Source organism: Plectropomus leopardus, chromosome 19, assembly GCF_026936395.1.
Source record: "Plectropomus leopardus strain MGB_pleo_1.0 chromosome 19, ASM2693639v1, whole genome shotgun sequence".
Taxonomy (NCBI): domain Eukaryota; kingdom Metazoa; phylum Chordata; class Actinopteri; order Perciformes; family Serranidae; genus Plectropomus; species Plectropomus leopardus.
In genome coordinates, this window is record NC_142194.1 from 5,747,982 (window position 1) to 5,764,807 (window position 16,826).

At 37.4% G+C, this 16,826-nt stretch overlaps 2 protein-coding genes and 1 non-coding gene across 7 annotated transcripts in view; 1 reads left to right on the top strand and 2 right to left on the bottom strand.

Annotated features, from left to right (window-relative positions):
* LOC121958661 (dickkopf-related protein 3-like) overlaps positions 1 to 1,850 on the bottom strand; it is a 33,156-nt gene extending 31,306 nt beyond the window's left edge. The window contains exon 1 of one of the 4 annotated variants that reach the window (XR_015774964.1): positions 1,418 to 1,687. The gene's annotated coding sequence lies outside the window, so the exon portion shown is untranslated. Of the gene's footprint in view, positions 1 to 1,417 lie in introns of all 4 variants that reach the window. The other 3 variants (XR_015774963.1, XM_088069926.1, XM_042507743.2) reach the window with 3 other exon arrangements.
* Positions 1,794 to 1,865, bottom strand: trnac-gca (transfer RNA cysteine (anticodon GCA)). Its single transcript has one exon. It is a non-coding gene; the product is annotated as a tRNA-Cys (tRNA).
* A 1,192-nt stretch (positions 1,866 to 3,057) lies between these two features.
* LOC121959015 (LIM and SH3 domain protein 1-like) lies at positions 3,058 to 16,269 on the top strand. Of its 2 annotated transcripts, XM_088070163.1 has the most exons (8): positions 3,058 to 3,223; positions 5,127 to 5,221; positions 6,270 to 6,354; positions 9,446 to 9,553; positions 11,272 to 11,379; positions 13,815 to 13,881; positions 14,045 to 14,136; positions 15,549 to 16,269. In XM_088070163.1, exons 1-8 carry the CDS (start codon positions 3,155 to 3,157, stop codon positions 15,720 to 15,722), a joined length of 798 nt encoding a protein of 265 aa, XP_087926289.1. In that variant the 5' UTR covers positions 3,058 to 3,154; the 3' UTR covers positions 15,723 to 16,269. The 2 variants fall into 2 exon arrangements, with proteins under 2 accessions (XP_087926289.1, XP_087926290.1); XM_088070164.1 differs by lacking the exon at positions 9,446 to 9,553 and having other exon boundaries at positions 3,063 to 3,223.
* The last annotated feature ends 557 nt before the right edge of the window (positions 16,270 to 16,826 follow it).

Genomic DNA, 16,826 nt, shown 5'->3' on the forward strand with positions numbered 1-16,826 from the left:
AATGCACTCATTCACTTAAAGTAACATACTGGTACTAATAAACCAATCTTCATCGTCGCTGTTGCTCACATGCACATTAATAATGGGGATATGGACTGGAGTCTAATTCAATTTTCCACCAAAAATTATATTTAATATTTAGTTACTCTATACTGATCTGCGTGATGTTAAATTCACAAAATAATTTTTTTTAAAACAGATATTCATTATTTTGAAATTTTTACGATGCCAAATTAAGAAAAAAAGTTTGCTTCCAATGTGTCAGCATCTTTAAGACTTTTGAAAAAGTCACAGCCTTATTTATAGAATAATTTAATGCCTTTTAAGACTTTTTTGGGATCCATTAGAACCCTGGAATAACAACTAAAATATTGCATATGAACAAATTATCTTGAAACCAAATACATATTTTTTATTGTATAAATTATTTCTATAACAAATACAAGTTAATCGAACTAGCCTTCATACTGCAAGTTAAAGCATACTCTGAGTAATATGAACACACTGAAAGATTTATCTTATTAGATAAAACAGATGCTGACAGTTTTTCCATTGGAAACATAAAAAGCAATTGGAAATGGTAATAAGTCAAAATGTATCACAATACATTTAAAATGACTACTATATTGCACTGTGACTTTTTTTGATAATACTGTATCACAGGAGCTCTAATAATTCAAAAACCTAAATGGTATGCAATGTAAAAGTTTTATTTTTGTGATACACTTATTTGTTTTCCTTATTTCTACCCAAACAAATGAATATTAGCATAATATGCAAATGTTTTCACGGGAAATATTTGGCTCCCCGGAAGCTAAACTGTGCCATGACGGACAAAAATAGTAAAAATAGATAGATACTTTGTTAAAGATTAATGGAACTTAGTCTAATTGTGTATTGAAAAAAGTAATAATACTATGTTTAAGAAAACACAGTATAAGTACTGTAACAAGAAATGTACAGCAACCTTTTTACAGTGTATTATTGATTATTGATGACAAAAACAATACCTTGCCACGCGATGGAGCCATAAGACTAACCCATGTATTGATCCAAAATAATGTAACGTTATTTGTAGATATTAATATCATAGAAAATAGTCATTTACGTCCCACAGAAACCAACAAAACAGTGGCTTTATAACTTGATATGGTGTTACGAGACAGATAAATTAACATACAGTCATGCTGACTGTTTGTAGTGAAAAATTACAATACATAAAGGACAATAATTAACGGGTGAAATGTAATAAACACAGCCTCTTCGCGCTACACAGGTAAGAAGCTAGCTAACACAGCTGCTAGCTGCACTTAATTGGTGCAAATTTGCATGAACAGTGCTAGCAGCCCACCAAAAAGTCTTTTTTTTTAGCACATGACGAACAAACAAGTAGTAATTATGCTGAAGTGCGACTTACAGTTCGTTGGACAGTCATTAAATCGAAGATAAAAACTCCTGGTTCGTTAATTACCCAAACAGAAAAACTTTTAAACGTCTTTCAACGTTTCAAAACTGAAGTAGTGCCGGTGGAACGTACCATTCTAAAGAAGGGGGGGTGGAATAGTCCAAAAGGTGCTAGCATTAATGCTAATTTAATGAGGGAAATGAGTTAAACATATGGTTAACATTGTGAGGCGTCCTCATGCAGAGCTATTTCAACAAACATGGTCTCGGTAAGGCCAGTACGATCGGTTTTAACGGAAAAATAACGATTGTAGACGCACACATACGGCCATGTAGCGCTCAGGTTCCGTTTAAATACAACGAAAATTTGTTACCGTAAATGGGAAAAGAGGGGGCACCCGGATTTGAACCGGGGACCTCTTGATCTGCAGTCAAATGCTCTACCACTGAGCTATACCCCCGATACATATAAACGAGAAAGTGTAATGTATTTATCCTTAAACAAGATGCAGCTCAGCCCATTTTTTGTGTTTAGTTTTTTGTACGCATCATATACGACACGTATAAGTACGGTGAACCCCACAGAGTACCCGGTAACGTTAACATTTAGCTTACCGGTACGTTCACAGTGTAAATAAAAGGGCTGTTGTAATGTCCGCCATTTACCGGCAGAGTGCGCCAAAACAGACCAGCTGTTACTGAGGACTCTGCTGTGTTTTCAAAGTTTGTCCTGAATTTGTCGTCCGGTTTTTAAACTTTTATATTTCACCGATATTTTTGTGTCTCTAGCGTCCGTCCTTACTGCATTATAGTATCATTGTAGCGCACTGTGGTACGGAGCCACAGTGTTGGTATTCAGTAAAAGTTGCTGCTCCTTTTAAGGTTATTACGGCTTCCCTTGAGGCTTTGGGAGCTGCCTTCAGGAGCTCCGCAGAAACCCGTTATTCACAGCTCTTAAATGGGATGATGATTGATAATGACAATTGTGATTTTACACGTTTTATTTTAAATTGTGAAAAATATCAGATCAAACTAAAATAGTGTCAACATGAAGCTTCTTAAAGGTGTTACAATGGGCTAAGTATTACAATAATATATAGGCTATGGTGATATATTGTGATTTATTACCTTTTTTCCATCTAAAAAAAAATGTCCCAAATGGTAAACTTTGTCAACATCGGTTTTATCTAATAAGATTGCATTTTTTTTAGTCAGTTCATTTCACTTCAATTATTTTAATTGGACTGAAAGAACAAAATATTTGAAAATTTATTTTATCATCTTTTAGGCTACTGAATTTTTAATTTGTATTTGTAATATTAATTTTTCGTAATATACGAATTTATATAATAAAAATAATCTATAGGCAATCGTGTGCTGTATTGTTTTTCCCCACTCCCCACAAGTACAGCTTAAATGATTAGTCGATTTGTTTATAATAATATATATCTAATACTTCCTCCAAAACTGCTGGTAGTAACATATCACCTACAAACAACAGGTTAATCTTATTTCTGACGGTACGTGAAGGCACCGTGAGAGCTCCGCTGTGCACGCTTGACTCCTCCTCGCCTTGAGGTCGCGTCCGTATATTAATTGAAATGCCTCCAGGCGAAGAAGAGGAGGATAGTCTGTGTCCCAGCTGCTTATTACTGCCTGTATTTTAACTTTTTGACTTTTCTATTTTTTTTTTTTTTTTTTTTTTTTTTTTTTTTTTGGTTTTTGTGGTTTGAGGAAACCCTGGGTCGTCATGAATCCGCCGTGTGGAAGATGCAAAAAACCAGTTTACCCCACAGAAAAAATAAATTGCCTTGATAAGGTAAGGAAAAACCCCACTCACTAACCAAATATCATTTTAATATTATAAAATGTTAGTGGCATGCACAGGTATTTAGTGTATAATAATAACCTGTTTTATAATTGGTTTCACACTCTCAGATGTGGAAGAAGTACTCAGATCTTGCCCTTATGTAGAAGCAACAATACTACAGTGTAGAAATACTCTGTTACATGTAAAGATCATGCATTAAAATTTGTATTGAAGCAAGAGTAGACCACGAAAGTATAAGCATTAAAATGTACTTTAAGTTCCAAAAGTTGCACATTATATGCAGAAGGGCCAATTTCGGGATCATATATATTATTGGATAATAACTATTGATGCATTGATGCTGGTCAAGATAAGGCTCATTTTAAATACACAGTATCTTCTCTCTGATGTTTGACCACGATTTAAAATTAAATTACCTTTTATGTGGCTGAATACACAAGCACAATAACACACAGTACATACACACATACTGTATATGTACACCAAAAAAGACACACACCATATGGGAGTGATGAGGAGGAAAACCACATCCGGTAAATAAACATTCGCCAGGAATCTCTAAATGTTGAAAATGTACAGTGCATGTGTGTGTGTGTCCCTCATTGTGGGTCTCTATTTGTTGAGATATACTCTGATAATGTGATTTATGGTGGCCCTGAGGGTCAAAGCACAACAACACTTCACAAAACACCATATTTCAGAAAACACAACAAAATTTTAACATAACACAACATTTCACAAAACACAACAACATTTTGGAAAACACCTTTTTTACAAAACACATGGTTTGGGAAATGTTGCATTTTGTAAATGTTGTATTTTTTAAAATGTTGTGGTTTCTGAAATGTTGTGTTTTGACACTCAGGGCTGCTACAGTAACCAGATAAAGAGAGAGCTCTCATTGCTGCAGCAGTCCAGGTTCATTTCACAAATTTAAGCACACAATTAAAGCAAAGTATCCTGATTAACACTGGCAAAATGGACTATTATCAATTATTACAGTGAGCATTAATAAACTACATTGAAGAGTGTTATTTCTATGCATCTTTCATGTGTGGAATTTGCATTAAAATACTCTATAAAGTTCAAATTGCAAAAAACACCAACAAAACTTTTTTTTCCTGTTGACATCCAGTGTTCTTGGGCATTATTTTTTAATATGCATCTAACAAAGTGACTCAAATAGGGATCCTTGAGGGAATTTGGGGATATTCCCGAGAAAAATGGGGAATAGTTTGTTATTTATTTATTTAATTAATTAATAATAATAAACTTTATAGAAAACTTTTCATACAAGGGATGTAGTTCAAAGTGCTGCACAATAAAAAATGCAACACAAACACACGCACACATGCACACACACACACACACACACACACACACACACACACACACACACACACAATCACTAAGTGAACCCAAATGTAACTTAGAGTCAATAGAGTGACTATTTCACTTACCTAACAGTTATTTACTCAACTGTCGGTGATAATCTGGTCTAATTTATATCCATTGACTGTAAAAAAAATAGTATATTATACCGTCTATGCTCATATCAAACAACCCTGATCCTATCAGTGGGGGTCTGTGACCTAATATGTATCAATTTAGGGGTTCCTGACACATTAAAGTTTGAGAACCACTTATGTAAATAAACTGTAATTGTTCTCATGTGGTAATTTCACTCAGTAATCATCTCTTATTATTCGTTCAGTGTGGAAGAGAAACAGCTGTACTCTGATGTAGAGCAGTGAAGGAATTTTCCCACTCTGTCTCTGCAAGTTACATTACAGTCCTCTTTTTTAGGGGGGGCGCATACCAACTGCATGAATCCACACAATCAAATATTTAACTCTTTATCTCTAATTCTTTGCTGTCTTTCTCTCTCCAGTATTGGCACAAAGGTTGTTTCAGCTGCGAGGTGTGCAAGATGGCCCTGAGCATGACGACCTACAAAGGCTTCGAGAAGAAACCTTACTGCAGTATGTGAGTGTTTACACCACACTGATCACGCTGATGCTTAAAGGGATGGTTCACCCTAAAATTAAAAAATACATATTTTCCCTCTTATCTGTAGTGCTGTTTATCAGTCCAGATTGTTTTGGTGTGAGTTTCAGAGTGTTGGAGATGTCAGCCTTAGACATGTCTGCCCTTTCTACGATATAATGGAAATAGATGGAATTAAGCTTGTGATGCTTAAATTTGGCCCCCGATATGGTGCCGGGTGGCCCCCAAACTATTTTTAAATCTAATGCATAATGAAAGTGATTCACACAGGAGATTGTTTTTTGGCATTTTAGTATACATAGAGGCTAGAGTGCATAAAGCAACATCAAAATAGAGCTTGTTTATAAAAAAAGAAAGTGCCAGAGGAGGATCCCCCGCAACCCTCGACAAGAAACATCCTAAAATCCTTGAAATGTCCTAAAATATCAGAAATGTCTTAAAACACTAGAAACATCCTAAAATCCTGGAAACATGTATTGATTGATTGATTGATTGATATCTTTATTTCGAACATGTGAAAACAGCAGTTAAAAGTTAAATAATCAAAATACAAAAAAGAAAAAGAATATATATATATATATATATATATATATATATATATATATATATATATATATATATATTTATATAAATAAATAAATAAAAATTAGATAAGTAAGTTGCATCCATCATCATTTTAGTAAAAGTAAAAACTTATTTCATCCTACCCCCTATTTTCCATTTCATTATTATCTTTATTATTTTTTAAATTTTATTTTTACTTTTGTATTATTTTACAAAAGTGTCCCCCGAGCAAAGCAAGTGGACAACATCTAATTCTGCATCTCTGAAATATCTTATATTTTATTTCATGATAAAACTGTAACCACAACATTGCAATATGCAGTTTTATGAATCTACATGTCATCTTTTATTTGTCCCTTTTGCAGTGAAAGTCTTAAATAGCCAGAGGCGGCAAGAGTTGTATTTTTTTTAACATTTATTTTCAAAGACATGCCCTAACATTTTTTTTCCTTTATTCTTTTAGGCATTACCCCAAAACCTCCTTCACTATAGTGACCGACACCCCCGAGAATCTGCGTCTCAAACAACAGAGCATGCTGAACAGCCAGGTGAGAGACACCCACAGATCAGTCCTCTGTCTCTACTATCAGTCCTGCTCCTGCTTTCTGTCACCCGCAGAGACACTCGTCCTAATCTCACTGTCGTCATCATGACTCGGTGTTTCTTCCCCATCTCTATCTGTCTCCTTCAGCCAGCTCTCTGTCCGTCTTACAGCAGGATTCCTTTAATTGAATCAAATGGGCACTTTGACCGAAAACTGAAAAAAGGGCACGCAAGCTTGATGTTGATATTGAGATCTGAGACTGAAATCAAACGACCCGATCAAACATGAGCTTTTAAAGTGCAACTGTTTCTCCTAAGTGATCGTAAACTGGACGGTGGTTTCTTCCTTTTGGGCTCTCGTGTGGCACCGGCTCAACTCAGCCTCTCACCCTGCCTTCACTGTTCTTAATCTCTAATCTCGTCACACTGTTCAAGACAGCACATTAACCTGATCAAAGGGTTAAGCCCTCAAAGTCACGCATAATTAAAGAGATTTCCTTACAGGGCGAATCTTAGTTTAGAGACTGTCACTCAGCGTTTGGAAGCAAAGCTTTTCATACCTTTTAAAAGTTTTCCTTCATCAGTTTCTTTGTGTAATGCTGTATTATTTTTTTTTTTGTTTTGATAAAATTTATATCATCTTCCACCAAACTGTTGGCAAAAAGGACTGTTTGATTTGCAGAAAATAAGCAAATCTTGTCACGTTCTTTGGACTGCACTGTCTACCTGTTGAAATGTCCAGTAGAAGCTCCATATGGGCTTCATGGCACGGTGTTGGTGCCCCTATTTTTTAGATTTAGAGAAATTTAAACTAGCTGTTTCCTCCTGCCTCAAGTTATATGTATGAACTAGATTAATCGACTCCCAGCTCTTCCTGAGAAATTCTTGACGTGCTGCTACGACCTGCAAAATGAGTGTTGACCTGATCTATTTTAGGGTAACTGCAGTATTTTTAGACTTGGACACTATTTTATGGTCTTTTTGTGTCTAAGTGATGAATGGGAGCAACACCTTTTAAAATTGGTTCATTCTTGAGCAAGAGCACTGAGGTCCACAGCCACAAAACGGGCTGCAATCTAACCCTTAAAGGCATGTTAGCACCATCAATTTATCCAACAAACCCAGGACTTTCATGCAGGCATCCAGTGTTCGGTTCCCATCTGAATGTGATGTTTTTTCTACACATTACCATGTGCCTAAACCTAACCAGCGATGCCAGCATATGCATTATTTGACATCCCGGCATTGGTTGTCATGTGCTTATTGCTTAAACATAACCACGTGCAGCACAATCCCACCATGTGCTTGTGTTGAAATCACAGTAGCAGCATCCTGGAACGTCTACAGTCGACAAAATAGGATATATTGAGTGTAATATGTAGACCTGGAAGTCAATATGTGAAAATTCAAGGATTATAACATGCTGGCTGTTTTTATAAACAAAAATAATCATATACTTTACTTAACAAATAAGTTCTCTTTGTTGGGATCTGTAATGTCATTAGACAGCTTTGATAACAATAGGACAAAATACTGTCATCTCTGCCAACACTATGCAACAGAAAATAACAAAATATGTCTTAAAACAACTATCCACTGTATACCAAAAAACTTAAAACCCTACTGAAACTAGATCTAAAAAAACTCAAGAAATAAAAGTACAGGAGCAGCATACATATCAGTACAGACATATTTAAATTTGCTCAGTCGAGCACAAATGCCCCAAGTGGTTACATCGCAGCCTGTTTTGCTCTCAATACAGGACCGATTTAAAAAACTGTTGCCATCATTTGTTATGTGTCTTACTTTCTCTTTTAAATCCATCACCATTGTCCTGTTTTTCAACATTTGTCATCCATGAGCACTAAGAGAGCAAACCACGACTTTTTGGGAATAACAGGCCCCTCATCACAGGGTAAACTGCAGTAATACCAAGCTCTTTACGAATGTGAATAAAAAGTATTTAAGGAACTAAATTATTTTCATGATGTAAACAGTAACTAAATATCTGACAAAAACAACAACTGATGTAGCCACACAGACTCAGCGAGAGCGGTTCCATATTTGGTTAAAAGCCCTTTTAAACTATCATATAACATAATGTTATTATGCTACATGATTGTTAGGATAACACTGTGATCAAATTTACACCAAAAGCTGTTTCCTCCCCTCTCTTTTTCTCTCTCTCTCTGTCCGCTCCTCTCGTCTCATCCAACCGACCCAGTTCTTTGTTTATAACCATAAAAGTCTCGGTGGTCAAGCTCTCTTACTGAAAGAGCATATTCCTCATAGCAAGAACATGAGTCAGTGTGTGTGTGTGTGTGTGTGTGTGTGTGTGTGTGTGTGTGTGTGTGTGTGTGTGTGCAATGTGTCTCAGATTTTCTTTCAAGTAAACAGTTTGCCTTTGTTTAAGGTTGCAAGTGTTTCCCTCCAGGCTGAAACTTACACAGATATTTGTCAAAATAACCATTAAACAGCTGGATTGACAGCAGTTTTCTTGTTCTGCGTTGAGACGCGAAAGAAAGAGAAATCTGGTGTGATTTCTTTTGAAAACATAAAAAAGGCAACAAAGAACTTGGCAAAAAAATGACCCACAAATTAAAAAAAAAAAAAATCCCGTAGGGGATTATTAGTTATTATCAAAACCTAGGGACAACTGTCCAGAGAAATATATTTATAATTCATATAACTATATCTTTAAAATTCTGTTAGAATAAATAAATATTGTTAGTACGCATTACATTTCTTTTCTTGTTTATTCAGTCTTTTTTTGATTGATAATTTTAGGGGAAATTTCTTGTAACTTTTTAATAATTTCTTGCAAAATTTTGGGACATTTCTTGTTAATTTTCCTTCTTCCCAGTGCTTTTGAGAGAAATTGTGCCAATTTACTCAGGTTTCAAAGGGTTAAAGCTCAGCACGTGTGTTTATATTTGTGGATCACATTACGTAAAAGTTTGCGTGCAAACTCAGAATATCTGATCTACTGTAACTTTTATCATTTTAAAGAATACAACCCTCTTTGGGCTGAGAAGTCAACCTCAGGGGTCTAATTTTAAAGAGTTTCTTAAATCCTGATGAATAACAAATTTTCAGGCGCTCTATAAGGAGGACTTTGAAAAGAACAAGGGGAAAGGTTTCAGCGTGGTGGCCGACACGCCGGAGATGCAGAGAGTGAAGAAGACGCAAGACCAGATCAGTCACGTATGTCCGGTTCACCTCAGAATCCGCCGCATCGAATAATCTAATAAACCTTCGTACGTCTTCGTAGTCTTAACAGTTCATCGACGTTTTAGTTGTGACGTCTTTCCAACCTCTAATTGTATATGTGTATGTGTTTGTCTGCATGTCTGCATGCACTTTTCTAAAAATCTGAGCCTTTACATGTTAACTTGCCCGTTAGATCATTTCTAAGTGTTTTTTTTATTTTTTTATTCTATCAATGCTGCATTCAGATTATGTTGGATTTATTGTTGCTGACTGACTCAAGACTAAAAACATCAACAGCAGCTGTCAAATGCAGCTGTTGGCAAGCTGCAAAATAAGACCAAATATAAGACCAAATAATAATTATGTTCATATTTCAGATTGACTCCCCATTTTTTTGCTCGTTCTTATGAAATGCCACATAGCTTTACGTCTTTGAGCTTTTGAAATTATTAGAATTGAACAAACTAAGAGGCAAAAATTGCTTTTTAGCTGAATTGCTAACAGTTTAAAGACATGTGACCTGTAACAAGTGCTGTAGGTTGCAAGCAGACGTTACTTTATATTGAGGGGTCACATGTAAAAATTTTGAAAGGTTTTAATCTTATTCCACCTATGCATCTGTTACTTTGCATTTTGTAAAAGCAGGATGTCGTTCAACAGATAATACAGCATGAATACAGCTTAGCCTCCAAGGATAAAAATGTGCATGAATTCAGAATAAAACTTATCTAATGAAACTGATTTTGTGTCCTTTAACATACTTGTGATATTTGCTTTCTTTCTGAGCGTAAGATAAGAAGACGCTGCCACTCTCACATCTATCTGTTCAATATGATGCTGGAAACAGCAGCTGGTTAGCTTAGCTTAGCATAAGGCTGTAGCCTTAACATAGTCTGGTTCTGTCCAAAGGGAACAAAATCTGCCTAATATCACCTCTAATGCTGCGTTTCCGCTAAAAGACAGACCATTTTTAATGAAGCCCGTGACATGAGGCTACAAACTGATGGCCGACGCTTGCCGCTGTGTAACAGGAACGACGCAAAGTTAAGCTGAACTTCTTCAGCACCAGATGTTGCCAGATTGGAAATGTTTAACTATCGTACCAGAGGCTCAAAATGAGAAAAATTAAAGTCACAATCAGGAGAACGAATATGTTAAATTTATAACTTTAGTAAACAAGTATTTAAACGACTTTTTTACACATCTACAAATCGAGCCTTAGAGAGAGAAATGGTGCTTTCTGAGTGTTGCGGTGCATGCTGGGATGCAGTGGAGAGATGAAGTGTGACATTACAGTGGTGCTCAGACACTGATGAAAAGCACAGATACATTTTTGACTGAATATAATCTTTAGATGATGTTAAGTGAGGCTGCTTTGCTGCAAAACGTAGACGCACACACCCAAAACAACTTCAACCACAATAATGTAGCTGGCCACACTGTTTTTCATGAGTAGTGTGAACACAGCATTTGTTAAATCTGTGCAAAAACTGAAAAGTAAACACGACAAGTGCGGTGTTACTCAGGCTAGCTGTTTCTAGTCTTAATGCTAAGTTAAACTAACCAGCTGTAGTTTCATATTTAGCGCACATGCGTGAGAGAAGTGTTAATTTTCTCATCTGCGTCTCTGCAAAGAAGCAAATAAGCATAATTCCCGAAATGTTAACCTATTCCTTGATTGATTTAATATCTGAATTAATTGTGAATTTCAGGCTCTTTACAAGGAGGACTTTGAAAAGAACAAGGGGAAAGGTTTCAGCGTGGTGGTCGACACTCCGGAGATGCAGAGAGTGAAGAAGACGCAAGACCAGATCAGCAATGTAAGAAACACTTAAAACAACACAAAAAAACCATATTTGAGCACTTCTGCTCATCTCTATTCACGCAGGTGGTTTAGATTTGAGACACACTGCACCAAACATTAATTTTAGCTTAATTTTTTGTAAAACTAGTTGTGGCTGTTTGTCAGCAAAAAAATCAAAATCAAACTGAAATCGAACAATCAAAGGGCCACTGATGCACCACATTTTGTGTATGCAAGCAAAATAAGTCAAATGTTTTTCTTGACTTATTTATCCAAGAAACAAGCCATCACAGGTGCAAAGAAATCATGGCTCCTGCTGCCTCTCCTGCTCTGGTAAAAAAATATTTTTCCCACCAAGGTGCATGCTGGCACTACCTTCCTACCTATCTTTATATCCCATATTTCCCTATTCATCACAAAAACAAAAAAAGATTATGTTGAAGCTAAATGTGCTCAACAGAGCACTAATAATGAAACTAAACAAAAGCTAGCAAGAGAAAACACTATCAAAAAACTAAACTAAATAAAATAAACATCGAGAATAATCAAAACATTATGTTTAGAAAACAACTAAACTGACAAATATCTCTGACACTAGTTATAGTTATCCCTAATCTAACTTCATGGTAAATCATCTGTTTTTTTCTCTTTCCACAAAGAAAAAAAAATCAATATATATCCAGATGCAGTAGCAAGTCAAGTCATTTCCCCTTAGACACAACAGGAAAACATCACGTCCAATAACAGGATGGTGTATTTACGGACGGTGCCTAACAGAGCGCTGAGACTCAAGCCGAGCCGTCAGAGATCCTGCAGAGGCACATTTCAGACATTTCTCCTCGTCCACCGAGGAGCAGCTGCCCTATATGGTCAAAGTCTCTCAGCTGTGGACACAACAGTGAACGTCCGCTCTCTGCACACACACACGGACATGCATACCACACCGAAACACACACACACACACACACACACACACACACACACACTTTCTCTTTTTGTCTCTCGGGACCTCTGGTTGCAGAGAGGAATGACGGGTGATAAGCTGCATGTGAAAATGGCAAAATCTGCTAACTGATTTTTCCATTGGGAGCTTCCTTCCTTCTGTCCTTTACTCCCTTCTTTCTTCCTTCACTGCTTTCGCTTTCTTTCTTTCCTCCTTCCTTCTGTTGTCCCCTCTTTCCCTGCTTCTTTCTTCTGTCCTTCCCTCTTTTCTTTCTTCCTTCCTTCCTTTGGTCACTTGTACTTTTTTCTTTTTTCATTGTCCCCCTTTCATCCTCCCTCCCTCTACTAAGCTACTTCCTTCCTTCCCACTTTCTTCCTTTGCTTCTCTTGTTTTTTCTACTTTTTATTACCTCATCCCTTGTTTGTTTATTCCTTCTTTATTTATTCCTTTCTTCCTTTTTTTTATTGCACCCTCATTTCTTTCTCTCTTCCTTCCTTCTTCTTACCACCTCTCCTTTCTTTCTGCTGTTCTTCCCTCCTTTGTCTCCTTCTCCCTACCTCCTCCATGCCACTTCCTTTCTGGTCTTCCCGCCTTTTTTTATTTCTCCCTCATCCATCCACTTCCTTCCTTCCTTCCTTCCTTCCTTCTACCCTAACCTCCTTTCTGCCTCCCTCCTTCTACACTTACTTTCTTTCCTCCTTTGTTCGCTCTCTTTTTTCAAGCTTTGTCTTTGTTGCTTTCTTCCCTTCCTCCCTCCATCTCTCCCTCCTTCCTTTATTTTCTTTTTATTTTTTTAATGTCTCCTCCAGTATTTTTTCCCATCATCCTCTCTCTGTTTACTCCTCCTGGGGTCCACTGAGGACACAGAGTTTCTGCTCTTTCTCTTCTTCTCTGTATTAAACATCCAGTTAGTTTCCTCCTTCAGTGTCTAAAAGTTGGAACTGCGTTTGATTAATTCGACAGAAGCTGTCGTCCTCTGTGTCCGCTGGTGAACTCACTGTACGCAGCAACGAGCATCTCAACGCAAGGCTTTCTCTTCACTGAAACGTGGAAGTGAAAGCAGTATAATGTGGAAAAAGTAGAACAAAATTATCAGTCGAAAGTTGCGTGCTTGTGACCAAATATCTAATTTAAAAAACAATATATTTTTAGATAGAATTATCAATAAAAGTAAAAAAGGTCATCATCGGTATAAAACTAAAGTTGTTGAAGAAACATGGAATCAAGTCTTATTGGTACATTTCATCTTTTTGTTTTTTTGAATGATATATATATATATATATATATATATATATATATAAGTGCACCAAATATGAGAACTTGAAACAGAAACTCCTCAGCTGTTTGACTGCAGGTTCCTCTCTACTTTAACGGTTGCCTTTGTAGCAGAAATAACTCCCCTCATCATTTCTCAGCACCTCCTAAAATGGTGAGCTACTCGAGGCTCAGCCGTCAGTTCTGATGTGGTTTTAACATGTGTAGGTGTTTCTGCGTGTGTGTGTGTGCAGATAAAGTACCATGAAGAGTTTGAGAAGAGCAGGATTCGAAGTGACGCTCCTCCTCCTGAGAATAGAAGTAAGAAACACAATCATTTTCAGACATACTCCTCTAAATAACTGCATTTAACTGCATATAATTGTACTATCTCTGCTCCCTGTGTGTGTGTGTGTGTGTGTGTGTGTGTGTGTGTGTGTGTGTGTGTGTGTGTGTGTGTGTGTGTGTGTGTGTGTGTGTGCAGACTATGAGGAACAGCCATCCAACCCTGAGAGATGCAGTCAGCCGGTTGGACAAATGATGCGCCCTGCCGCTGTAGCACCATCTAGTGGAGGGGTGAGGCTAGTGCATAAACATACACTGTGTGGCCAAAAGTATGTGGACACTAACTGGATTGTGTGTGTGTGTGTGCTTAACAGCCTTCACTCTGCTAGGAGGCATGATTTTATAGCCTGACTGCAAGGATTTGCTTCAGAAGAACTTGAGTAAGATCCCGTTTTGTTAAAGTTAGTTTTTGTCTCACAGTTCATCCCAAAGGTGTTAGGCCAGAGATATCCTTGCTGTTAAATATGCGTATACATACGCATAAAGGCTGCCACGCATCCCCTACATCAGGTTGGCACGTCGGCTGCTCTGTAATGGAAACCAGAGTTTCTGATTTGCTCAGAACTTACACAATATTTCGAAATGTCGATAAGACACATTGCAAAATGATTGCAATTCCATTAAATGATGTTATGCGACTTCTCCTCTCACAATAACATTTCAAGAATCATGGCGATGGATGGTCAAAACATTGCCAGGTTTATTTCTATTGCAGCCACTGAGCTAGCCGTCATTATTTCCTCTTGAAGGTGACGCAGGCGTGGTATGCGAGCGATAATGGAAAGGTGAGGCCCTTTTGCGTGGGAGCAACAACAGCTCAACTTTTGAAGTTACGTGATGCAATAACACCTCTTGTAGCGCCTGCTGCATCATTCTAGAGGGAGCCAGTCCCCACTGACAACCACATAGCCACATGTGACGTATAGAAGCAAAAAAAATATTTCCATTGCAAATTTGCAAAATATGTCTTTTTCAAATCACCTGAATTACCCCCTCATGCAAGCACAAGTGAGTTTTTTCGAAAATGACGTTTCCATTAGGTGCATATTAAATTCGCAATTTCAATTTGTGCAATTTGAGGATTAATGGAGACCCGCCTAACACCCCACCATGTTTCTTTTCCTGTACTTTTCCATAACCTACGCAACTTTGTTAAGTATGCATCTGTATATTAAGTTTGTACCATTATGAGGCCTAACCTTCCCAAAAACCCAACATAGCTAACTTTACGTGCCTAAGTCTAAACTACGTAACTTTAGGTCAAGTAACGTAATAAAGTCATTCTTGGGGTGCTGATTTTGTTAGAAGAATACAAACTGTTGGATGAGGATGCGTTGCCTTATGGGATGTGCTTGATTAAAGTTTAGGGTTTCAGTTTTTAGAGAAATAATGTTCTTTAACGTGTGCTGTACGAGTGTACAGATGTATGTGGTTTGCCATCGTAGTTGTTGGCACAGTTTATGTAGCATGAATGTTTGTGGGAAAATCATATGCAAATCAATCTGTTTGGACTCTGTGTGTTACACGTCAGTGCACCTGTGTGTGAGTGCCTCTGTTTGATAATTTCCTGTGTGTGTGTGTGTGTGTGTGTGTGTGTGTGTGTGTGTGTGTGTGTGTGTGTGTGTGTTCGATTAACCCCGCAGAGACGTTATCAGGCCATGTACAGCTACACGGCAGCAGAAGCAGATGAAGTTTCTCTGCAGGAAGGCGACCTGCTCTTAGATGTGGAGCCCATCGACGAGGGATGGATGTTCGGGTGCAACCAGCGTACGGGGCAGCGGGGCATGCTCCCTGCTAACTACGTACGACCCGTGTGAAGCAAACAGCGCGAGGTGGCCCACTGCAGACCGAGCTGCCCTCCTAATCTGCCCTCACCACCAACAACCAGGCTGCTTTTTAAAAAAATCCTCCCCAACTAATTCTGCTTAGCCTTTTTCTGTCAGACATATGCTTTTCAAATATAAGTAAAGAGGTAGTGCTGTGGTTATGGGTTCTTGAAAAATGCGATTAGTCAGAGTGAAGATTCACTTTAGGGAAGAACAATGATACTGAAGGCAAGGTGTTGAAACAGAAACTCACAAAAGAGGAAGTATGAGAGGAAAGAAGAGGGAATAAGTTCACTAAATGGAAGATATCATAAATATAACCAGATTATTACCACAATACTTCACACGTATACTTCTTTTATCTTTCTCAGGTAATGTTTCCCTTTTTTATGTGTGTCAGCAGCACAATGCAGCCCTGATAAAAACTGATGAAGAGTCAAATGATGAACAACCAAAGAATTCACAAGTTCTTGTTTGATGTTTCGAAAAAGACAATGATTATGATTTAAGAAGATTTGATTAAAAGTGGAATATTTGACTTTGTGTGCTTAATTTGTCTTTAAAATGTTAATTTTGCTTCTTTCTTGCTCCACAGCATTGATATTCAATTTACGACCCACGGGCCAATTTTGGTCCCCGATAAGGTGCCAGGTGGCCCCCCAGCCATTTTCTAACACACAATAAAAATAAAGTGATTCACACTGGGAATTGTTTTTGTACTTCAGTATACATGCAGTGCCAGAAGAATAAAACAGCATCAAATTAGAGCTTATTTATCAAAAAAAAAAAGAGCCAGTGGAGGATCCCCGAAAGCCTCAACTCCTAATTTCCTAAAATCCTTGAAACATTCTAAGATCCTAGAAAAAAACCTAAATTCCAAGAAATGTCCTAAAATCAGAGACATCCTGAAATCCTAGAAACACTGCAAGGTCTTAGAAATTAAAAACTGATACATATCCTAAAATCCAAGAAATGTGCTAAAATCCAAGAAACACTGAGATCCTAGAAACATCTTAAAATCCAAGAGACATGTATGGGGCTGCTGCAGTTGGCAGTTGCATTTTGCAAGCATGGCCCCAAATCAAAGCAAGTTGA

Coding starts and splice junctions, on each gene's coding strand:
- LOC121959015 (XM_088070163.1), top strand. CDS start 3,155: ATGAATCCGCCGTGTGGAAGATGCAAAAAACCAGTTTACCCCACAGAA. Junction 5,222..6,269: donor AAGAAACCTTACTGCAGTAT/GTGAGTGTTTAC, acceptor TTATTCTTTTAG/GCATTACCCCAAAACCTCCT. Junction 9,554..11,271: donor CGCAAGACCAGATCAGTCAC/GTATGTCCGGTT, acceptor TGTGAATTTCAG/GCTCTTTACAAGGAGGACTT.